Source organism: Corapipo altera, unplaced genomic scaffold (genome assembly GCF_003945725.1).
Source record: "Corapipo altera isolate COAL_440 unplaced genomic scaffold, ASM394572v1 61, whole genome shotgun sequence".
Taxonomy (NCBI): domain Eukaryota; kingdom Metazoa; phylum Chordata; class Aves; order Passeriformes; family Pipridae; genus Corapipo; species Corapipo altera.
Window position 1 is genome coordinate 445,910 of NW_020884910.1, and position 25,040 is coordinate 470,949.

Below are 25,040 nucleotides of genomic sequence, written 5' to 3' on the forward strand. Positions count from 1 at the left end.
CTTTTTTGACACTTCAGTGTTGCAGTGCCAGGTCACTTAGAGAATGAAGAGGAATCAAAACTGTTGGAAAAAAATGGTGGGCATCTTGTAGAAGACCAGGGAAAAAATAGGAGAACAGCTGAAAGGCAAGTTCAGAAGGGCCTTTTTTTTTCACCACTATTTATTTGAAGGATAAAGGGATTCTTCAGCAGCACCACTGACCTGACTCACTTTCATACGGCACCCAGTCCTGTAAATTGCTGCACACCATCAGTTCCCATTAATGTGAATTTTCAGAGTAGGGTCTTTGTAACTTACTGGTTACAACATCAGCTGTGGAAATTCAGCTCCTGCGGTTTCATCAAGAGGAAGCTTGAGGAATTATTTTCTGGCAGGATGTTAAGCTCTTGACAAGCCTGGCAACAGTAGTTGTTCTGCTTTTGTGTTTATCTTCCAAAAAGGCATGGGATTATGTGGCTAAGGGAGTTTGCAGTGTCAGTGGATTAGTTTTCCAACCAGCAAATGTAGTACTTAAGTGTTCAAAGAATAGATTCCTTGGAAACAGACAGCAAAAGATGTAAAAGCCAAAAATCATTTTGATAAGCACGTCATAGTATCTTGGTAGTAAAATTTATGTTGCCTTTTTAGATGGCCTATGCTTGAACTCCACCAAATATATGATTCTGGATTGGAACTGGAGAGATCAGAAACTAAGGAGAATGATGGACATCCCTGAGGTATTGTATAAGCACCTATATATATTATGTTCTGTGTACTCATTACTTTTTATTCTAATTCTCTGAATTTTGTCAGTAAAGTTTTCTTTCTGTCTTCAGTGGTACAGAAACATGGAGAAGTCAACATTGTCTGATAAATCTGTACTCTCAGGTCTTGAAATTACCTCCCGAGAAAGACTTTTTTTTCCTTTATTGTTCCGAGTCAGAGCTGTGAATTCTGTGGTTGTGCTGTGAGTTTCCCCTGTTTATGCTAGATAGTTGTTCTACCTGTTCCCAGGAAGTTCTCTCAGTAAGAGGACTTTGTACAAAGTCCTAGACTTTGACAAGTTGGAGGGCTGGGCAATTATCAGTTGTATGAAGTTTAACAAGGGGAAGTACTGGATTCTGCACCTGGGATGGGGCAACGCTGGATGTTCATACAGACTGGGGAATGAGCTGCTGGAAAGCAGTGCCACAGAAAGGAACCTGAGAGTCCTGGTCAACAGCAAATTGAATATGAGTCAGCAGTACCCTGGCAGCCAGGAGGGCCAACCGTGTCTGGGGGGGCATCAGGCAAAGCATCACCAGACAGTCAAGGGAGGGGATTGTCCCACTCTGCTCTGCACTGGTGCTGCCTCACCTTGAATATTGTGGCAGTTTTAGTCACATCAATATAAGAAAGATATTAAGCTCTTAGAGAGTGTCCAAAGGAGGGCAACAAAATGGTGAAGGGCCTTGAGGGGAAGCTGTGTGAGGAGCAGCTGAGGTCACTTGGTCTGTTCAGCCTGGAGGAGACTGAGGGGAAATCTCATTGCAGTCACAACTTCCTCATGAGGAGAAGAGGAGGAGCAGGCACTGATCTCTTCTCTGTGGTGACCAGTGACAGGACCCATGGGATTGGCCTGAAGTTGTGTCAGGGGAGGTTTAAGCTGGATATTAGAATAAGGTTCTTCACCCAGAGGGTGGTTGGGCAGTGGAACAGGCTCCCCAGGGAAGTGGTCACAGCACCAAGCCCAAGAGAGTTCAAGAAGCATTTGGACAATGCTCTCAGGCACATGATGCGATTCTTGGGTTGGTCCTGTGCAGGGCCAGGAGTTGGACTTGATGCTCCTTATGGGTCCTTTTCAATTCAGAATATTCTGTGACTCTATGAAAAGTTTCCTCAAAAACCAAATAAAACTTTGGACAAGCATTTATTTTTCTCCATCTGAGAGTAAGATAACATCTTGTAAGTCTTCAGACAATTCTCTCATTTTTTTTCTTTTTCTTTCTTTTGCCTTTTTTTTACAAGACATAGGGTACAAACTATTTAGAGCCATCCATCATTTGCAGATTCCTTTCAGGATAATTCCCAATTATTTTCAATTCTGTAGTCCAGCTTTTGTATTTATTGCTGCGACAAGATATGTTTACCACATGCTGTGGGACATCACCTGGTATCTAGCCAGATGAAGAGCCAGACTCCTCCATTAGTGGTTGTTACAAAGCTCACAGATTCCTGCCCAATTTTTTCATTTTTTTACACATTAGAGCAGGCCTACATGCAGAATCTCCAGGGAAGAGGACTTTTTTTGCCTATGGACATTACGCTGAAGTGAAACACTTTATCAGTCATTAATCCATCCATGTACTTGTCCATGTATTTGAATGTGCTGCATTTTACAGTCACACATATACAAAGATAGATGTTTCTAATAATCCCCAATAAAGGGCCCTGCGAAAAAATACATTGCAAAAATGAAGTAGCAAAAAACCCTGGCTTTGCTTTTTGGAGGCAAGGAGGCTCCCTCGTGTGGTTAACGCACAAGGCTTTTTTGTATGATGTTGGCACATATCTCTTAAGTTTCTTAAAGAACAGAAAACACAAATTCACAGACATAGCATTATGAAAGGTGCTGATTGCAGTGGGATGGATTTTTTAAGTCAACTGAAGTAAATATGCATACTGTAGAACATAGGAGATGCACCTCTAAAAAACGAAGATTATCATTTCATTCTGGGCTATTGCAAACCTGAACTCTCCCCTTCAGGTCACTCTGGTTAGCACCACAGCATTTCTACATGTCTGTCTAGGAATGGAGGCAAAAAATTGTGGCTCCGAGTGTGTTTTATAAAGGCAAAATCTTAAGGTTATCTTAACATAAAAAGCTAAGGCTTAGTTCAAGGTAAACCCAAGTAAGTAAGAATGTTACACCTTCATTTATAATGTTAGTATAAACAGTAGATATTGATGTGTGATTACAAACCAGTGAATATGTAATTACAGAAAAATCTTCAAACCTGCACTTGGCTCAGGTGACACAACATACAGAAAGATTTTTGACATTTTGAGCTGTCTAAGTGGAGTATCTTGCAGCAATTTTTCCCACTGCAGACCTCGGGCAGATTCCTGAAAGTTACCTATGAGGAATGTCAGCAATGAAAGATATGCAAATAATGTTTTGGTGATAAGGCATCTTAACACCACATAGAAACCAACGGGATGTTGTATCAACTTGTAGACTTGAAATATGGAATACAGTCTTAGCTTTTCTAGTTGTATAAAAATTGTCGGATGCATGCTATGGATAAGTCTTCTCAGAGAGGAAATATAGTACCAAAAGCATAATTGAGAGAACTGACAGTTTGACATACTAAGTTCTTTCATCCAGTGTTAGTTGTGAAGGAAAAGTTGTATACTTAAAATTAGAAACTAAGCATACTGGCCTATTTTCAGTGCAAACCTCAATTGTTAATAACTTCTTTGCATATTTAAGGTGCCACGTTGTTAAATTTCATTGTAATTACACCAGAAAGCAAGAACAGCTGGAAACACCTGTCCATTCTATTTGCTGGTTTTGTACTCGCCCAGAGAATTATGTACACAGTGGTATATTCTGATAAATACATGATTTTAAAAACACATGATTCTTTCCACGTGACAGTTCTGTATCCCATCACGTCCACATAATGGATAGTGCCCTGATCCACTGCTCTGTGAGTTGCCTCAATATCTCATTAGTTTATACTGTTGGATTTTTTTATTCTCTGTTTGTGTCTCCTGCTTCATTCATCCCGGACAATGGAGAGAAGGAGATAAAAAGAAAGCTCTCAAAGAAACCACAGGAGGGGTGAATGAGTTTATCAGACTTTGTCTTGGCACACTGGAGTTATAGTAAAGCATAAAGGTCTAAATAAAAATTGATTGTATACTTTTTGATCTGACCAAAGGACGAGCTTCTTGCTTTGAAAGCTTTTATGTACAGAGGTTGATGGCAATACAGAGCTGCCTCAACTCCTCAAATTACTTGTTCATAAGATTCAAGTGGAGTTTTTTTCAACAAAAAACAATATTGTATTGTCTGCAAACAATACACAGACTGAGCCTTCAGTAAGTTTGAAAATAGGGAAGGTCGAAGTTTCAGGCTTCATGAAAGTAAAAAGGATTGTGAGAAATGGAAAAGGTTTGTGAAAGAAAGACAACTGTTTGTACCTTCATGTAGCACATCCAGTGTGGAATAGAGATTGGTGAGGCTTTCTTACATCATTTGTTCCTGTGCGAAGTGGAAACATAAAAGGGTATAATCCTGAGAGAAAGCTTCAAATAAGTTATTTCTAAGTGGGAAGAAGGTGCTATAAGGAAACTCTGGACTAACCGTGATGATAAAGAATCTTGTGTTCCCTTTGAAATATGTAGTCGATATTTGCTCTGTAATACATTCGTCTTTTATCTTTAGATAAGCAATAAGCTACAGCCATATCTGTGTTATAAGCCAAAGTCCTTTGCATGCAGCACATATAGACCTGACCTTCAGGCTCACTTTCATTCAGGTGTCTCGAACACAGACAACACTGTGCCTGTGGTACTGCCTTTCATCTGCTTTACTCTGTGAAGCCCTCTAGGGATTTTCCAGCCCAGGGTGGACATTTTGCTATGGCATGCTTTAGCTACTTACCAGTGACAGCTTTTCTGTAGCCATGTTATTTGGGACTTCAGAAGCTGTAATTGTACTTTGGGGTTGTAGAGCAAATGCTAGATGTTTTAGAAAATGGGAGCATTCTAGAGGACCTTGTGCGGGAATTTTTTTAATTCCTAGTCCTGTAGTAAGGTATCTGAATAAATAAATACTCAGTAACTTTTTATGCTTTCTTTGGCTTTGTTTTCTTCAGATAAAGAAAGAAACAATTGACCTACTGGAGATGAGTATTATAAAGCTGTGCAGAGAGGGATCTGTGAAGCTGGGACTTTTTTAATGAGTTTACCAACAAGGAAGTAATTTGCAGCTGCATTTTACTATTATCCTGTCTGCAATTGGCAAGTGATAAACAGGTGATGAAATCAAGAGTTTTGACTTTTCAGACATCTGTCAAGACAGCAAGAATGCACATTAAAACTTTTTCTGAGTTTCCTTTTCTTTTAATAATTAAAGAGAAGTTTTGTTTGTAGTTCTAGTTTAATTTTTATTGCAGGAACAATGTCATACTGAAATTAGAATTACGTTATTGCTTTCACCTGCTAGATTTAGTACTATATGTCACTATTAAGACTTTAAAAGATGAGCAAACCTGAGTGTGCAAGTCTTTGTACAGCTCAATTTTCTGTTCTCTTCTGCTTTCCCAAAGGAGACATGTATTTCTCTCATGAGAGTGGTAATCTAGTTCTTCCCCTCGAGGGTCCTTGCAAAAGTTGTACGAATTTCAGTAATAGGTCTAAAAGATATTTTTCACCTACCTGTACTAGAACTGGCCAAATGCTATTTTTTGTTTTTATGTGATAAATTATCTGTATATTATATCAAGATTTTATTTTTGTTAAACTGTTGAAATGTGCCAAAAATATTCTTCTGTTTGTCCACTGAAATTAAAAGGAGGTGAACTCTGGGTGTTTATTCTGTCATTGTGGATAGTAGGGAATGGATGGATTCTTTTTCAGAGAACCAGGTTAATAGAGGTGATCAAATCATCAGTATCTTGGAAAGCCATTGATCCAAATCAGATATTTTGAAAATGAGTGATTAATGACCCATAACCTTTTTACAGCCTTTAATTGTGTCTCAACCAATAGCAATGAATGTAATAGGTTAAGAAAATTGGTTTGGTCTTCAAAGCAATGTTTTCTGTCCAGTGCTGTCTCAGTTCCTGCAGTCCTCCCCAGTGGAATCCAGTGCATTTGGAATAGAACTCCTTTCGTTGTATGCCTTGCCTGTTAGCTGAGCAGCTATGGAAGTGAAGGGAGAAGAAATAATTCATCTGACGTTGCATAGAAATTCCAGTATAGCTGACAGTATCCCTGCAAATGAGTAAGACATAACAAATGCCACATAACAGGAGCTGTGGGGCAGGAAAAATATATTTAAGCTTTTCCAGAAGGCATGAACTGGACACCCTGATCAAAGTACACAATCATATGATTGGTACAAGCTGATCATGGGGATTCAGGCACAATACAGAAAACAAGGAAGAGAGAGATGTAGTTAATAAGTAATTCCTGGCCATAATGCAGTTTGAACAAACAATACAGTCTCCCAACAATAAAGACAGTATCTCAGCTTAAACACTCTCCAGCACAAGTATATTATTCCTTCCTCTCACCAAGAAGAAAATGAAAAACAAGACAAATTTTCCTTCACAAGAAGGAGAAGCATGTCCTTCCAGATGTCCAGATAACAGTGCATTCAAACAGCAGAGGCTGCCAGCTTGGAAGCCCCAGCTTAATATTGTGAGTGTGCTCTCCATCTTCTTCCTCACGGGCGCATTCTGCCTTACTGTGGGAGTCTGCCTTATACTGTCTGCAAACAGCGTCAGAGAAATCCAGGTTGGTTTGGGGCTGGTGTTCTTAGATATTCTGTAAAATAGAAACTGGGCTAGGTTTGGAGGGAAAAGGCTTTGAATTTTTGCTTCTGAATAAAGATGGTAGCAATGGCTTCACGCCCTGGACATACGTCCAACAGCTAGTATTCCTGTGAAAATCTTCAGAGATTGTCAGTCATCAATAAAACCCAAGCACTGGGTGGTTAACTGGGTGGTAATGTCTGAAATATGGGTGACGATTACTGCTACTGGCTGGTAATCCCTGAAATGTTGCTATTATTTCCTGGGATTTTGAAGAGAAATAAACAAATCCCTTTGATAGTGTTTGGTACTAGAAGAGTATACATTTGCCTGGGCAAAATCTTAAAATACAGGGAGTCCTAATGTTTAAGTCTCCCCTGGAGGAAAGGTTTTTTAGACCTGTGGTGTTGTTAATAGACTCCTGGTTGGAGCCAACACTGAGCACTACGTCCAGGCTGTTCAACAGGGGTGGGCCATGATGCACGTGGAGATTTGTCAAGCATTACTGCATCAGCCAGAAGTGCAGAAGGTGCAGAAGTGTTCTTCACTCAGCACTCCTTTGCCAAGGAGCAGATGGGATGGTTCTGCAACGATTATCAGAAGGCTCTAAAACAGCTTTAAACTGGGGATAAATTTTGTGAATGTTCATTGAGGCCAAGTCCTCATTCTCTGCCTCCTTGTTTTTAACAATGTTTTTGGCAGTGCAGAGTCACTTAGAAGGAAACTGCTCTGAGAAGTCTTGGAGCTAAAACCTTTTCTTATGTACATGTCCTTTATTATAATGTCTCTACTTGTTCACTTCTGCCAGATAGATTATTCAGATAAATGCTCAGATTGTTCAAAATTCCGTGAAAATTCCTCTAACTGGAATAAGGAATGCCTTTGTTCTGTTAATTTCACGCTAAAGGAAGATATATTGGTAAGTAGATGCAAGAAACAACTGAAGTTGCTTAGTACCACCTGTTACTTATATCCCTGTATGATAAAATATGCTAATTCTGTTCTGTAAAGCTCTTGACTAAATTTTCTTTGTACTTTTTCAAAGCATGAAATACTTAAAATTTTACACTTTTGCCTCCATTAATCATTTTGGTATTTGTTAAAAATAATCAAGACCAGACTACCTCTGTCCTTATTTGGGAGATGTCCAAGGAGAAGACGGGGGTGAAGGAAATTATATTTGATTGTGGAGGTGACGTCTCTCTGTATCTCCCTCTGAGTCAGTAGCAAACCCTTGCCCTTGGCCTGAGGTTAGTTGTTACTGCGCTGCTAAGCTCTTGAGAAGGAAATCTGAAGCTCTGACCACTTTTCATAAGTAAACCCCTGTAGTCTTTTTTACAAGGGTTATACTGTTAATCCCCAAGGTCCTTGAAATAACTCAAGTCTAGCAATGTGATTCTGCAGTTTCATTCGGAAAAAGTATCCTTCATTTCCTGTCCTAAACTACCAGGTCATGTTGTTGAGACTGTTCAAATGCTTCATGTTCCACCAAAGAGATCTTATACTTAGTGTTGCATAAATGCTCCCTTAAAATTATAATGCAGTTTAAATTATAAAGTCACTTTCAGGTTTTTCAGTATTGAAGGGGCTGTTAAAATACTTTGTAATTCTTCAGATTACAGTGATGTTTGACATGAGAAGTTAGTTTAACTGAAAAATGGGGGTTTTTTATAGTTGAATAATTATCTTTCATACTTGAGTTGCCTGCCTAGCATTCTCCATTTAATTTGAAGGTTTTTGTGCACCTTATTTTGTGGAAAATGAGTGTCTTTCTCTATGAAATTATTCATTGGCCAAGTTCATGGCCAGCCATGCCACCTTAAGTAAAATAATTATCAGGCATTTTTATTTTAGGTTTTATTTGGTAATTTAAAGTATGTTTAATTTTGTGCCAAAATACTAAAACTTTCAGTTAGGGTAAAGACTAGATTCTAGCCTGTGTCTGCTGAATTGCTTAGAGTGTAGTTACCAACACTTAAATACAAATTGAGTACTCTCTTGCCCTCTCTTTTTTAGCAAGTAGTAGGATTTCTCATTGTGTTCATGAACTCACCTTATTGAAGGGATTTATCTTTGAATTCTAGGGTGATGTTTTTATGTACTATGGTCTGCAAAACTTCTATCAAAACCATCGTCGATATGTGATCTCCAGAAGTGACGCACAATTGTTGGGTCGAAATGTAAATGTAAGTTTTCTTTTTATGTTATGAGATCACCAGCAGGTGCATCTTTTACCATATGGAGAGCTAACTAGGCATAACTGTTAAATGTGTCTAGATGGCTCTAGGGAATGATAAAGTACAGATTTTTAGTGTTTGGTCTCTGCTTTTATGATTGCTATGGTCATTAGATCTAATAAATTAATAAGGGAGGAAGATTGAGGGGATAAATAAAAGCTGTCAGTCCAGTGTTGCAGTTCTCAAACCTGCACCTTGTAGGAGTGCTACTCAAAAATACATTGTCTTTTTCAAATAAATTTACAGAAAGCTTCTCCTTCTCATGTTTTCAGTCTTCTTAGCCAGAAATTTTGTAAGCTGTGCTTTTATTATAGGGTTAGGGAGTTAAGTTATTCTAAGTCTTTCATTTTGCCATCTGGCTTTGGAAGTGGACAAGGAGGAGGAGAAGGTTTATGATGAAATAAGTGTTTATGTAGCATTCTAAGTACAGAATTTAGAGCTCTAAAGAGGGAGCTAGACAGCATTGCCTGCAGCAGACCTGCATAAGGAAATTTGAGAACGCAATCATGGCATTCAGGTTTTTTAACTTACAAATCTAAAACATATTTTCTTTGGCTTAAAAGTAGCATTTCTTAATATACACACAATCCACATGCTGTCCTTTCAGTATGTATGATGGTTGTGCCATAATAATCTGTTGTTTCTATAAAATGCTTCTTGTAATGTTCAAGACATGTTTCTCATACATCTGCTTCTCTAAGTGTCCTGTCAGCTTGTTTGTTTGCATCCAGATGCAACTGCTTTTGGCTTTTGTGCTCCTCAGATACACAGCTCATTGGAGCTGCAAAAATGTTTCCATGTTTAAACCTGAAGATTTGTAGTTTCCCATGAACTAGGAGAGATGTGATAAATTTGAGGTGGACCTTTATTTTTCAGTTCATGCATCGAGATTTTTTTTGTTGAACTGCAGTAATGTGGCTAACTATGTCTGCTGTTCTCCAGCACTAAAGCAGTCCAGGTCAAAATTGAAAAGAAGGAAAAATAAGATGTTCTATGATAAGCCAAGGCTTCCCTGGAACATTTTCAGCTGTAGCCGCGTTACAATAGCAGATCCCCAAATCTGTTTTTGTAGTCTGGAGCTTGCAAGTCCACAGCAGAATTTGGTGAAGACCTTAAGTTTACATGCCATGATATGGAAGGTGTTCCTCAACTACAGACTCATTCATTCGGATGTTTCTCTAATGTGACCAGAAGGTACTGGAGGCTTAATTTTTCAATGGCTTTTCAGAAGAAGGAATGGGAGAGGACAGCAGCAAATTAAAACAAAACTCCAGGTCTGTGCCTGATTGTTCTGTGACCTTGAATGCAGATTCAGAGGAGCTACTGTGCACCCTTCACAACCTACAAAAATGGGACCCCCATGGCGCCGTGCGGGGCTATTGCCAACAGCATGTTCAATGGTATGTACATACCTTCCACACCCACCTTACTAATTTCCACTTTAAACTATTTCATTACCCCGTGACTATTCCATTACCCCATACTTGAAACAACTCCATTACTAGTCTGATGTTACAAGGTCTCTGTCTTTCTCCCACAAAAGGTGTTGTTTGGTGGAGACTCTGGTGAATATGGGGCTCTGCTTCCTACTCTTTAGTAACTTTCCCCTTGTTTTGAAACTGAGGAAGATTTTTCATTTTTTTAAGGCCCTCTCCAATGTGAATGTATAGCAGGACTGAGGAATTGAGTCCCTGTTGAAATAAGGAACAATGATACAGCAGACTTAGTGTACTTCCTTTCTAAAAAGTACATTCTTTTTACAGTGATGGGAAAGCACAGATTGCGACTTCCCACATGGTGTGCTTAGAAGGAGGTGACACCTTCTCCAAATTGGTTTGGACCTTTGGATGTATGTGTTTTCATTTTTGGTCTTTGAAAGCTGGAAGCATACACAGTTTTAATTTGATCCCGTGTATGATCTTCTTTTAAGTAACCTAGTGGGTATAACCTGCCTATGAGTTTAGGAGATTTCAGAATGTGTTTATTTGGACAGAAAGGAGACAAAAAACCTTTATGGACTTTTCTCCCCTACTCCATCTTTTTTGTCTGCCAATCTCTGCCCCTCTGCCCCAATACCCTTTTTTTTAACCTGTTGCACACAGCAGGTTTTGGTAAGGCAGCGGCTGTTTTCAGCCAGCTGAGCCACCCACAGCAGAAAACTTGTGAAGGCCAGCTGCATTCAGTAACTTTTAGATCCATTTGATTTTCATCTGCCTGTGCACCTACCTGCTGCCCTGGAAGTCTGATTTACTGGACTGGGCTCAGACCTAGGCCAGCAGAGCTACCTGCTTGCAGCCCACACTGTTCTGGAGCCCCTGCTGAGGGTGAACCTCCCAGTGTCTGCCTTTGCATCTGTCCTTAGTACATAGTGTGGTGAAAAGTTCCATCTGCTGGTGGTGTGGGGGAAGGAGTTGATGTCTGAATCCCCCCCCCTCTGGTAGCTCATTTCTGACCCTCTCCTGTGAGAGAAGGTGCTTCCCTTTCGCTTTTGGCAGTTTAGCTGGTTGTCTTAACTGCTCTCTGATATTGTTGTACAAAATGAAGAAGATAGCCAAGTTCCTGCCACAGGAAAGGTTTTTTAACCCAAAGTAGCCTGCAAGGGAGCAGTCAAGGCAAGCATTTAAGCAGACAGAACTCAAAGAATTGCAACTCCTGTTAATGAACTGGTGACAAACAGATGGGGAGGTGGTGGGGCATGGAATGATCACTTCCTCAGAAGAGTGTGTCTGAGCTTTAAGGAGTGTGAACACAGGTTTTGTAGCAGGATAAAAAAAAGGTACGTTTTCGCTGATGTCATGCAACTGAGTTGTGTTTTTCACATCTCCTAAAAAGCAGCCCCTCCCCATCTCCATCATCTAGCTATCCCTGCTTCATCCCATTGGCACCCAGATGTTTACAGAGATGTTAATGAGACCTCTATTATTTTTACCTTTTTTTTTAAACTAATCTAAGTAGGAAAATATAATGGATAAAACAAGTACTCTTCACCCACTGAAATAGGATGGTGTGGTTAAGCACAATTTTAACTTAATATTTTTTGATTGAAGAAAGTGTTCGTGTCCAAGTTGATAGACAAGCTCTAATTGGATTCCCTTGATAGTGCTTTCACCTCTCCCCTCTTCCCTGAAAACACATGTTATATATAGCAAAGCAATCAGTTGAGGACAACTGCCGAAGGAATACTAGGGAAAGTATTGGAGTACTAGGAGAGTAACTTCTGTAACTAGCCAGAGAGCTCTGAAAGTGATTTGCAAAGAAGTTAGTCCCACAGGAGCTGATGGATATGAGATACATGTGTCCATGTTCCTACAAGGCATTGTTTCTTCAATAGGGTTCTTTGTAGGAGTATGTTCAGTGTAAAACTTCAGAAGTTATACAGCTCTGGAACCCTAATTCTTCTCTTGTTCTGTACACAGTCATGATGAAACCTTTCCCAGGACTTTTTTTGTTTTCTATTCACTTGAAAGGTGCTTCAGTGTGACATTTTTTTGTTAGTCATGCTGGTAATTAGAATGACTGTCTTTTACTCAAAGGTATTGCTTATTGTATTCCCTGCAGATACTATTGATCTTTTTTACAATCGTAACTCATCTATGATTCAAGTGCCACTGCTGAAGACTGGAAACAGTTGGTGGACAGATAAAAATGTGAAATTTCGCAATCCTGAATCATACAATCTCTCTTCTGCGTTTGCAGGTAAGAATGGTTCCTTCCGCTGGTATTCCTTATTTTTCAATGACTTCCCTACCTCACTGCTCGTGTGTCTCTCATTCTGAGAAAAATCCCTTTTGGGAGAAATACCCCCCAAAGCAGGTTGGAGAAGCAGCTTTAGAGGGTGACAAAGAGCAGAAGACACATTTAGCCAAAATATCACCTTTTTATTTTTTGATTAGTGACCACAGAAATTGGAAGAAAATGGGTTTGGAAGACTGAAATTAGCCCACATCAACACCCTTCTGTATCGTTTCTTGTAATGCTTAATCTGACCAGGGAAAGCAACGATGCAGTTGCTTTGGGTTTTTTTCCTATTGGAAACATCTATAAAGGAGAGTTGCATGTCACATCTTTCCTTTGTGCCTTTGCAGATTGTTAGGCAGTTGTGAGACAATTGAGACTGCTTTCGTCACTAGTTCTTTCAGACCTCTTTCCTAGGGCTCTTTCCTTGTTATGGTTTATCTGTATTGAAGTGGGACTAAAAGCTCCCTATTGTGCATCAGGGCAGTGCTGTGCTGGATGAAAAGTGCAAGAGTTAATTAACTAAGTTTCATGAGACAGATTCTAAATATCATAGGCCATGCCATTAGGCTGCAAAAAGGTACCTCTCTGGTTGTGCAGGAGTAAATTAATGTATAAAAACGAAGGCAATCTCCTCATCATTGCTTGTTGAAGAGGCAACAAGAATCCAGAATAAACAGTATTTTCATCTGTGCAAGTCACTTTGTTTTTCCTGAGCTTGAAGTTTCTAATGTGTGGCAACCTAATGTGGGTACTGTTAAACTGTTCATTCATGTTTGACGTGAGTGGAGATGCTTGGGTGAAAACTGTTACCTAGCATATATAATTTCTGAACATTGGGCAGTGTCTCGTGTCTCTTCCATATCTCATATTCTGTGTTGGTTTTGAGTAGGCCCAGAATTTAGCCAGCAACCACTGTTCTTACTGACAGTGTGTCTTTCCTGCTTTGTTTCTTTTCCATCAGGGACAGCAAGACCTCCTTACTGGCAGAAGCCAGTGTATTTGTTAGACGAGGGAGATGAGAGGAACACCGGTTATGTCAATGATGACTTCATCATCTGGATGCGAGTGTCAGCCTTTGCCACGTTCAGAAATCTTTACCGCCGTGTCAGACGGATCAGGCACTTTGCGGATGGGCTGCCAGCAGGGAATTACACATTCCAGATTTCCTATAGTATCCTTTCATATTATCTAAGACTGTGAGATAGTTACAGTGAGACGGAAGCGGGCCGGATTTTTGTGGTAAACTGGCAAAGAAACTGCACAGAACGCCCCAAACTGACTCACCATGAAAAATGAGGCAGTCAGTGATGATGGACTCTCTTTAGCCCATGCAGAGGCTGTTAAGGCTTGTTACTCAAACAGCAGCACGTGACTTTGGTTCTGACTTCTGAGGGGGCTGCTTTTGGCTGGTAAGAGTACAAAGGTGCATCACACAAAGGGTAAAACTGAAGAGTGGGAACCTGAAGGGATGGTTGAAGATGCTGTTTTAGCTGAAAATAACAATGGCCTAGTCAGATGGGTGGGCTCTGTTACGGGAGTTCATGATGTGCAGAGGTGTCCCTGCTGCTTAGAGCAGCATGGGATGCCTGGGTCACCAGAGCTTTCTGATGGATTTGGGCCACGTGCTGACTAACAGGAGCTTTTGTGCTGGTGCAAATGCCCTCTCACACCCAACAGCAGGAACTTTGCTGACTAAAGCACTCCTTTTGTCAGCAGGAGTTATGTCAGGATGACTGTAAATTTCTCTCTCAGCTGATAGAGCTATGGTTTGAAATATGGCACAGCCTATTCTGAAAGCTTCCATGAGAGAAATGAAAGATAAAATCATATAACATTCTGGGTATGACATATTAGGTAGAGGTGAGCACTTATCCTCACTGAGACTGTGTGGAGTATCATCATAAGCTGCCCCAAAGGCTCGTTTTCAAGTTTTCATAGCAAATTAATGCAGTAGCAGTTATATAAATTATGAATCTGAAATTTGCAATGTTTTTAATAAGAAAGTATTTCCAGGTGCACACGAAGACTGTAACTAAAATAACTGGATTTCTTACCACCAGCTGCTACCAGGTTTTTGGATCCAGAATAGCAGAGACATCACAGATCAGTTAAAGGAGTTTTGGCAGCAAATGCAGAACTCCAGACTCTTTATGCCTTGGAAAGGTTTTTGAGCATTTTTAACCATTCCTTTCTCTTCTCCTGGAAATAATATAAACTTTGTTAGTGAAATCTTAACATCCTTCTATCAGATTTCCCTGTTTCCAAATTCAAGGGAAGGAAGCACGTGATTCTCTCAACCGTGGTATGGAGTGGAGGAAGTAACCCATTCCTGGGAATTGCCTATGTGGTTTCTGGCACAGCAGCAACCCTGGCAGGTTTTGTCATAACTGCCATCCACTTGAAGCTCAGAAAAAAGAAAACATACTTTCAGAGGCGATAAGGTTTCCTGGCTTTCTGAACAAAACCAAAGGTGTGCTGTGAACGAAGAACATGCAGCCCAGACCTTTCATTCTTTCCCCTGAGCTCTGGACCTGTTTCAGTATCAGTTTTGGTGAATGTAAGCAAACTGAGGAGCAGTGCTCTTCCATCATCTCAAACCAAACTTACCTGAGGCAGGATTCTAACTAGTGTGTGTGTGTGCTCCTAAATTTGTTTCCTAGGAAACTTGTAGTGAGATGAGCTTCAAACAACAGATAGGACAGTGGATTAGAATTGCAATGGCAAAAGAAATATGGTTCTGATGTGTGGCCAGGAGTAGGGGTCCCTATTAGTTTCTTACTCAGCCCATAATTCAAAAAACATTTTTTTTGACTTAAATGGAGCTTTGGATGGGTAAAAAGTGAGGACTTGATCCAACAAAATACTTGACCAGATAGAACTTACTGCTAAAATCTGTTTGTGAGCCACATACGTGTGCTGAATGGCTTGGGTTTTATATACCTTTTTCAGCTATCCTGAAAAAGCAACCAATTTAGCACAGCATATTCATTTATACTCAATTTATGATTGAATTGAGCTTGATACTCAATTTATGATTGAATACAGGTCATTTTTTAGAAGTTCAGAGTTTGTTTAAACCAAATTTATTGGTTTTATCTGGGTACTGAGAGCTGGAGGGCATCAAAACACTAATTTATGATTTTTTTAATCATGGTGTAATAGAAAGCTTAAATTAAAAACTCCTTTAATTCTAAATATTTTAGCAGAAACATCTACCTGATGTAACTGCAAGGCCACAATTACAGTCCTACCTACCCCACCCTTCCAAGTGAAAGTTCACAGATCTTACATGTCATAGAATGGTGACTTATTGTCAATAGAAAACAAAGAACCAGAAAACCTGTCAACTTAATTTTGAGAAAGTAAACACTGCAACTCATGAATAGGCTTGTCATTTTTCATGTTTCATGTTCAAAATTTTACATATTTAGGAGATAATTTCGAGTCTCTCACAACATGAAGGAACAACACTGAAGAATTTAGGTCAAGCATACCATGGTACATCCAAATTTTTTAAAACAATTTTTCTGTTGCGAAAGTGCAAATGTAATAAAACACTTTGATAAGTATTATGTGTGACTTGCCTCCCCTTATCCTAAGGAAACTTCACATTAGAACAAGAAAGAAATCACAGACTAGAGCAAGAGAAGGGAGTGTGGCAGGGGGAAGAGGGGGCTGTGCTACTGTCAAGGCACCCAGATCTGCTTTTCAGAGTGTCTCGGGCTGAGGAGCTTTGACAGATGGCCTCTGGTGAAGGTGTTTGCTGCCACAGAAGGTACTGTTGCCTTGAATCTCTACTTTGTAATTGAGCCATGAGCAACAGAAGGGGCACTGCTCGAGGTGACAGCCCAGCCTGGGAGCACAGTCTCACTCCATGATGGTTTATGCTGACCTGGGCAAAGGTCCTCTCATCTGCTTTTGCTGGTCAGGGCCAGTCACCTCCTTCTGGAAACTGTAGAAAGAGGGTTCCTGTGTTTCAACCCTTGTGTCTGAATCTGTCAGTAGCTGTGGAGAACCCTACCCCTCACTGAGCTGGACAAGACAGAGCATGAAGCAGTACATTTAGCAATGCTTAAGCTCATTAGTCTAAATCACTTTTAACAATGAGACAGGCTCCTAAACTTTTAAGCCCTTTTGAAAATGTAATTCCATGCAGCTCTCTGGAAAGCCTTGATGGGAGTTCCTGCCAAAGCTGAACTTAGGTTTTCTGGCTCCTAAAAGACTACAGGAGCTTCTCTATTTTTCTCTTTCTTTTTTCTGTTTTTATTTTTTTAAAATCCTCCGAGAAACTGACTTTCAGGAAATGATATGGGTGGTTAAGTCACCATGCAATAGTCACTTGTCTTATTTCTTCATGAAGTATCTGCTAAAAATGTTAGTAAAAGGAGACTGAACAATGAGGTGTGTATTTCAATGAGTCAGTGTCTACCAGCAAAAAAAGTTACCTAGAAAATGCAGTCTGCAGTCTAGCACATAGTGTTTGCTCATTATCTCCCAGAGGTTTGTGCAAGAACCTCTTCTCTCAAAAGTACATTGCCTTCAAACCGCTCCATAGGGAAAACCTGTCTTCAAACAAGTCTTTCTGTTTTTCCAGAAGTTGTCTCAGTCTTCATTTATAAACCCAGTATCTCATTTTTCATCTTACCACAGCTTTAAACACACCTTACATCTTTCTTGTACCCTCTGAGCAGTGTCCTTGGAAGCTGCTGCTTGAGCTCCAGCCACTTCTGTTGTTACCTCTGAGAAGCTCCGTAGTGTTTGTCTTGTTCGGGATTGTGCTGTGCAGACCAGAGCAATGGGAGTGGCAGTTTTGATTAATTGCTCCCAATCTACCTTGCTCAAAAGGCTGGAAAATATGTTTTAGCACCCTCCTTACAGTGCCTTTTGTGCCAGTGCTGCAGCTACACTGTCAGTCTGCCCCCTGTGCTAGGGCTTGCACAAATGTGCCTTTTCAAGTAAGTTTTGTTGATGTGTTCCTCAGTGCCCACACTGGGAATACCCCCCTACCTATATGAAATGTTTATTGAACTGGTTTTTTTGCTGCTGTTGCCTTATTCCCTCTAGTGCAGGGGCTGGAACAGAAGTGAGAGCCTTGGCTGGAGGACTGGCCTAACGTAACAGAAAGGTGGTAAAAGCCATCATTAACTGCTCCCTGTGGCAGGTCTCAGGGGATTGTCCCCTTTGTTACCCTGCTGATACCAGCAGCAGGCGTGATTCCAGGCAAATATGCAGTGTGATTTTGAGTTCATTTATTGTGGCTGTTAGGAGATCATTAGGTCAGTTGGATCAGGGAAAGCAACACTGATATTTGGAGAGCAAGGTATGAAGGAACTGGAGATGTTGCACTTCTGCTGAGGTACAAATTGCTTACAAAATACCTGGAGTGTCATGACCGGTACTGTGTCTTTGGCACAGCACTGCTTTTCCCTTGTACATTTGATTTTGTGAATTAAGATTATGTGTCTTGTGTAAAGCGGGGAAAAAAAAGTGCCTTGATAAAACTTTTCAAAACGGAATTTTAATTATCTTATCTATCAAATATACTTCTCCCAATGGTAAGTGGGCTCTTTTCGCTGAGAGATTAATGCGTGTAGACTTGGCAACTCCGTGCAAAAATGTCCAGGTTTAGGATTGCTGAATGACATAAAGAGCTGTACCTGAAAAGTGTAAGTCAACAGCACCACTGTGAGTGCTACCTCACTAAGCCATAAAAGGCTTTTTGTCATTATTTGTAATATCTTCGCATATCAAAATTATTGAATTGTTTGGTTCCTTTGCTACTGCTACTTAAAGCCTTATCTGGTATCACTGCTGTATATTCAGTCCCTTTGAGCTAATGAAACTTAGCTATTTACTTCACTCTTAACAAAAGACACATGTCAGAAATGGGGTTTAAGTTTGGTGAACTGAAATCAATAATATCATAGATGCTAAAAGTACTAGGTAGTGCATTTTTTTTTCTTTTCCCCATCTTTTTTTCTAGAACAGTTATATAAAGGAGGACATTATTTATTTGGGTTTTTTTTCTTTTGGGAAGTGGATATTTAGTAAATGGAGAATTGGACAAAGGATTCCTCTTAGCAGATGTACTCTAAATTTATATGATTTAAAATAGGTGAGCTAAATGGGATGTAAGTTTCTGGTATTTGTTTATGATTTTGAAGATGACAGTTACACATGCGAGCTCTCATCTTCTGGAGTTCTGGAGTTCAGTTTTTAAAAGTGGCAAAAATATTGGGAGGTGACAAGATCCCGTTATTATAAAAAATTTACATGCAATTTAAATCTCATTTCTAGATCACAGGGAGGTATAGGACAGAGCTGCATTGTAATGTCAAAAACTTTTTTAGTAGTTTTGGTTGCCAACTCCTTTTAGGATTAAATTTCACTGATGGATATAACTCTATGTCCATAGAGAGAGACATAAAAGTGAATCAGGTGTTACAGGACTTTTCAGTAGCACTTCAGTTAGAGAATTTTTCCAAGTCTTTTTCAGGCATTACAGTCTCATGCATATACATCCAGTATTGCATGAGATTGGTTTTTCTGTTTCTAATCGTAAATGTTTGCTTAACTCATCTCATCTAGAAATAAAGGGATGAGTCTTTCCTGTGAAACAGATTAGCATGATCACAGGCCTGTAGAATCTGGAAATGTTAGTTACATGCTGCATCTATTTTATATTAACAGCTGTGTTGCATGGAGATTTTTGGTATTAGTGTTTGGGTGGTGTATTTTAGTGATGCATCGCCATGTAAAAGTTTTCTCTCCTTCCTCTGAGAAATGTAACTAATACAGGAGTAAAGTCAAAGTTCAGGGAAGGGGTGAGGGCTTTGTAAGTTTTGATAATATTAAGAGAGGTTGCATACAAATTTGGATTTGAGTTTAGATATGAAATAGGAGAAAGCATTTGCTTGTCACATGATAGAAAAGCGCTGTCCTGCTCAATTGGAAGCAGGAGGGCATGAGACAGAGCTGATTTGAGGAAAAACTGTAACCACACAAGGAGGGGATTGGTGGAAGCGGGAAAAAGTACTTCATCTGTGCTTGGGTATGGAGGCAAATAAATTTGGCTGAGATGCTTAAGATGATGATGTATCCTCACATGTGATCTGGAAAGCTCGTATGATTTTGAGGAGCAGCCAAGGTAAGTGAAAAAGTTTCTCTGTTTTCCGTGCACTCTGAACTACAGTGCATAGTTTTTTAGCTAAGTGTTTTGACTGGGTTCTCTGTAATTGCATTATTCCCTACAATTCCAAGAACACTTTTGTTATGAGCTGGGAGTGCCTTGGGCAGTTGCCTTTCCTTTGGTGGCCTCTTGTTTCCAAAAGAGGGATTGTGTATCAGTTTTTGTTTGCTCTGGGTCCTTCTTTTTCCTCGGGTTATGGGAAGCCAGACAGAGGAAGAATGGGGCTTGTTTTGCTTTTGCTCACATCCATGAGTGCATGAAAAATGTTTTCTCCCTTTCCCCATGTAGCTGCCTAGGAGAGGAAGAGGACAGTAGGGCTGATTCTGGTCCTGCGCAAGTGGAACCAATATCTAGATGACATCAAATGGTAATTGCCATAGGTAAAGATATCAAAATAGCTCATACCCCAGAAAGCTTGTATTTCAGAGAGCTCTAACCAAAAGATCTGTGCATCTACTGGGTATGTACTGTGTACTCTGCGGGCAGAAGTACAGCATGAAAGAAGATGAAAAAAAGGCCATTTGGTTGCACTCCTGCTCAATTGCAGCCATTGTCACTTTGCACTGAAGTGCCTAAAATGATCCCTTTCAAACCAAGACAATTGGAAAAGCTTACGAAAAAACAAAGTTTTCTACTGTGTCAAACCCAGCTACCTAAAGTTATTTGCGTTTTTCCCCATGACAGTTCCTGTCTGTAATGAGAAACTGTCCCATTAAGAGCTCTGTTAACCCAGTTATAATAGTGGAGGATTCAAGGTTTAAGATTAGATTAAAAGTTCTTGAGATTTCTCAGGTAATTTATATGAATCCTTGGGCTTTCTCAGGACTGTATGATTCGTGACAATGGACCTGGAAACACTGGATAAAGAAATGTGTCCAGAAAAACTATAATGGTTAAATGAAAAAAGGAAGAAAGTAGTATCTGCCCATAGCCCCAGTGGTCATAAGGAGTTAATGTGTGGGGAGAGTGTGCGGAACCCCTGTCCTGCCTCTGAGGTAAAACGTGGCACTTATTTGGCAGTGCAGGGAGAGGCTTCACAACAGCTCAGGACAATAATGACATCTGCAGTTAATAACACTCCTCCCCGCAGTGGGTGTGCCGAGGAATCTGCCGTGCTGGCAGAGGACGACGGGGCCGTGTCCCCAGCGTTGGGCGGAAGGAGCGGCTTTACGCTGGACCGGGGACACCCACTGGTGCCGCTTCATCCTGGTGGGTGGCAGGGAGTGCTCCCAAGCTGTGTCATTCGATGACAGCTGCAGCTTGGGGTGCCTTTTGCTGGCCTGCGTGGTGCCATCCAAATGTGGGGCACCCAGAAATTGAAATTAAAATCACTAAAACTAATAAAAGAATAATCAGTGAGTCATCATGCACACCTTACACCAGTGCTTTTAGTCAGATTTCCGTGTTTTAAGCTTGTTGTTGACATGAGACCCAGCAACAATCCTAGAAAGCCTTTGAGCAGGCTTTCTTCTTGCACTGTCATTTCTGGCTTTGCAGTTAATAATAAAAAAAGGGCATTGATCCTGAATGAAGTTGATGAGCTAATAAGTAAAACTATGGATAAGATTTTATCTCTGCGTGTTTTTGTTACTGATAAAATGAATTAACTACAGGAACTGCTTAACAGATGTATAAACTGTAATTGCGCCAATGGGGTTTAGGTTGTAGCTTGAGGAATTTATCATTCAGAATTCTAGGTTCATAACTTCACCTCAGGCAACCAGTGGAAAGCTAAATCTGAATTAAAGAGGGCAAGAGTTGCTTTTCAAATGGAGGTAAGAAAATGAGAAGGCAAGGCACAAGCCTACTGGGCATTTTCATACTTTTTTTGGTTTTGGGGGGTTTTGATTGAAATGGAATGTCTCACACAGTGTAAGTAAATAGGTTAAGTTTTTTAATTTGGGATTTGCCCTGAAATGTACTTGTTTTGTCAGCAATTCTCATATCTACCTAACAGGTGATAGTGATCATGTCATAGAAATAAATGAAGCATGAATGCGTGAAGTGTAATTTTAAGTGTTCTCAGCTGTTGAAAGATTATTGTCCATAATTACTTCAATTTGATAATACTGAGTTCTGGGCAAAATATGTTCTTTTTCTACAGTGGGGATATAATTTGAGAGTTTCAAGAGCATACCAGAGTTAATTGAGTTGTCCCTATTTTGGATCCTGGGTGCAAGAGGTGGAGCAGTACCTCTTAAGCAAGGAGGCTTCTACAGAGGTCACCTGAGCTGTGGATTTGTTCTGCACTCTCTCAGTGAGTAATGATTTCATAAAATTCCTAACAACTGTAACATCATCAACATGATGGCAGGTTTTCCTGCACCAAATGTTACTCAAAAGTTGTTTGGAGGGAGATACAAGCAGGCAGAGCATGATTTCCTTAGAAACCGATGGAAAAGGCAAATCTAATAATAGCATTTCCTTGGGAAAACAGCTTCCTTGTACCCCTCCCTCTCTGTACCAACAAATTAATTCATCACTGGAGGGGGTTTTTAAACTGTCCTTTATGAAAGAGGATTCAATTGGTATGTAGTGGGACCCAGTCATTTGAACTGCTGGGCACCTCTGGCAAACTGATAGAGAAGTCACTGGGGGTGGACACTGACAGAAAAATAAGCATCTCAAGTGCACAGATACATGTTAAGGAAAAAGATCAGCTGTACCAACAAGAGATTTGCTATACCAATATATTCTGGAGTCTCTGCTGGGATGACAGAAAGCAAAACAGCATCATCTACAGGTGGGAATATGGGAGGATATCTTTAATGAACTTACTAGAGGGCTGGCATCATGACTTATGGGAAAAATATTCATGGCATTATTTAATGCAATAGCCATACACATGTCTCATAAAAAGTCAAATTTGGAAATATGCACAAGTATTTAAAATGGTGATGTAGTTGTATCTCAAGTTCTCTTTGAGGTCTACTCAGAACTCATTCTTGCAGGCAGCTTTATTAGCACTGGATGTCGTGTGGCTGTCTCCTTACTGTGTGAGTTTAAAATATGATACAGATACAAAGAAATTAAAATTTTTGAAATAGTGAATAACAGTTTCAGTCTCTTGATACTGACATATTTAGTATCTGCCACTGTTTGGACTGGGAATGCTGCCAGTGGAGGTCTAGTTTCATGAGAGAAGTTTGTTTAAATAATCAGCATTCATTTTTATTTACTTTATGCAGGAGGAGACCAGTTCTCTGTGTGGTTTCATCTTCCTCTACTGTGTTGGAAAAAACACTATAAAATATGCAGAGAACCATAAATTATTTTGCTGTGAAAACATAATTGAAATATCATTGGCTATAACTGCTACTAGGAACTGGAATTGTGTTAGGACTTAAAAGTTTTTTCCTTTACATCAAAGTACTGGATTTAGACCCCATTTAATTTTGGGAAACAAAGGTAACTGTCAAAGTAAGAATGTATTGTGGTTTGCTGTGATTACCCAAAAGCTGGACTGGAAGACAGCTCTGAAAATTCTGGAAGTCCATGGTGCTGAGGAGTGGTTTCTGTGTTTGGTGTGAACCAGCTGCCCTGTGGTGTATTACAGCTGTGTAATAGATGCTTATAAATACCCTCAGGAATGTAAAATAATGAGCTAGGCAGCAGCCATCTAATAACAGAAGGATTCTTAGGTAGGTATAAAAGAAGGAGTGCTAATAAAAAACAACCAGGACTTAGAAGCACTCACATATAAAAAAAAAAAAAATTCCTTTTGGAAGTGACAGCAGAGCTTACTTGGAGCCTCTTGCATGTCCAGCTCCTGTCGTACATTGTCTGGGCAGGTTCTGAGACCTAATTATTCCAGCAGTATGCTGGACCTTGCCCCATCCAATTGTGGAAGCTGTCCTAGTTGCAAAATTGGGACCTAACATTACACTGGAGATCTGGCTGCTGCTGGGAGAGAGAATGACCCCATCAGAAGTGTTACATATTCAAAGCCTTAGAAACTGTGGATGAGAGCAGGGGAGTGGAACTTCCTTTTTGAATGTGTTGTACCTGAGGTTTGTCAGTTTTGGAAAGCTGCTCTTCACTAGTGATTAATGAACTATTGTTAGTGTTTGAATCTCTAAAATAATTTTATGTCTTGAATAATTTAGGATAGTGAGATTTATCCAGTAGGATCAGACACAATACACTGTATGTGGTGCGTGCTCATTTATATGGTGCATATTGTGCCAGGTAAGTATTAAAAGAGGATGCTGAGTAATTTTTTGAGGACGTAGCATGAGGTCTTTTTACCCACTTGTCTGAAGGAACATGACTTCCCAGGATTACAGCTAGAATGGTCTTTTGTGTGCTGAGAACTAGAAACCCTGTTCTGTCACTTTTTTACACTAACGAGGTTTTTGGGCTTTGTTGTTGCATGAAGCTGCAGCTGGGAAATCTCTTAAAGTGAGTTTTACTGAAAAATGCAAGCTTTTGCTCCCAGTGAACCAGACTTTTGGGGCAGAAGGAGAGGTTGGACTGAGTTACCTTTTAATATAGATGGCTTAGCAACTTCTTTTAGGATTTAATCTTTTTTCTCTGTTTTGTTCTTTTGTTCCAAAATCATCATTGTAAAACCTGAAGAAAAAAAGCAGAGGCTTGTTTGGAGTATTTTTTTCTCAGTGTCTGGGGAATGTTCTAATTCTTGTTCTGCTAATGCCATCCTGAATTAATTCTGAGTATATTCTATTGTAGATGTTCTACATACATTTGTGTGTTTGTGTTACAGTGCTGTTTTTTCTGATATATTATTTTGTGATCACAGAAGGAGCTAAAAAAAAAATCTTGAATTTGTTTTTAATTCCTGTGAATCAGGAATTATCTCTGTGTCATGAGATTGAACAATACATCACATACCAGTTCAAGACAGGTGCTGTTTCCATGTCTGAATGTGCTCCTGTTTAAGATACTGTTACCTACTAGATTGCAGTGAACATAAATTACACATTCCTGTTTCAGTTCCCATTCAAATTCTGTAGCTTAGTGATAAGGTCCTCTGTGGGGTGGAGCTTTGAGATAGACTTCCCTGGACCTCAACTTACAGTGAGCCCCCTAAAGAACAGAAAGATTTCTCAGTTTATAAAATAAATAAATAAGTGGAGCAACATAAAAAGGAGAGAGCTGAAGATGAAACAACTAAAGCCACAAATCCCACATGTTCCCGTGGTGTGGGTGTCAGCTTTGTGTCAGCATGGGTCAGGCTTCAGTTTGTTTTTCAGGCTTGAGTTCAGTGCTGCCTGGGTTTTGCACCCTCTATCCTTCAGGATTCAACTCTGCCACTCGTGCTGTGATGGTGTCCCCCTGCTCCTCTCCCCATCTGTCATCTGTACAACACCTTCTGTTAGTCTCAAGGGTGGAACTTGAAATTTAGATAAT

The 25,040-nt window shown here is 40.0% G+C and overlaps 2 protein-coding genes across 7 annotated transcripts in view; both read left to right on the plus strand.

Moving 5' to 3' along the window:
- The window catches only part of CMSS1 (cms1 ribosomal small subunit homolog), a 222,676-nt gene extending 217,291 nt beyond the window's left edge, over window positions 1-5,385 (plus strand). For all 6 annotated transcript variants that reach the window (XM_027653368.1, XM_027653369.1, XM_027653365.1 and 3 more), the window contains 2 exons: window positions 628-716; window positions 4,845-5,385. In XM_027653368.1, the coding sequence (XP_027509169.1) occupies window positions 628-716; window positions 4,845-4,928 (173 nt within the window). In that variant the 3' untranslated portion in view covers window positions 4,929-5,385. The remainder of the gene's footprint in view (window positions 1-627; window positions 717-4,844) is intronic.
- A 291-nt stretch (window positions 5,386-5,676) lies between these two features.
- LOC113951844 (cell cycle control protein 50C-like) lies at window positions 5,677-16,129 on the plus strand. The gene is made up of 7 exons (XM_027653364.1): window positions 5,677-6,489; window positions 7,315-7,425; window positions 8,591-8,692; window positions 10,053-10,143; window positions 12,302-12,439; window positions 13,443-13,652; window positions 14,731-16,129. The coding sequence occupies exons 1-7, from the start codon at window positions 6,277-6,279 to the stop codon at window positions 14,919-14,921; spliced, it is 1,056 nt and encodes a 351-aa protein (XP_027509165.1). The 5' UTR covers window positions 5,677-6,276; the 3' UTR covers window positions 14,922-16,129.
- Window positions 16,130-25,040: the final 8,911 nt, after the last annotated feature.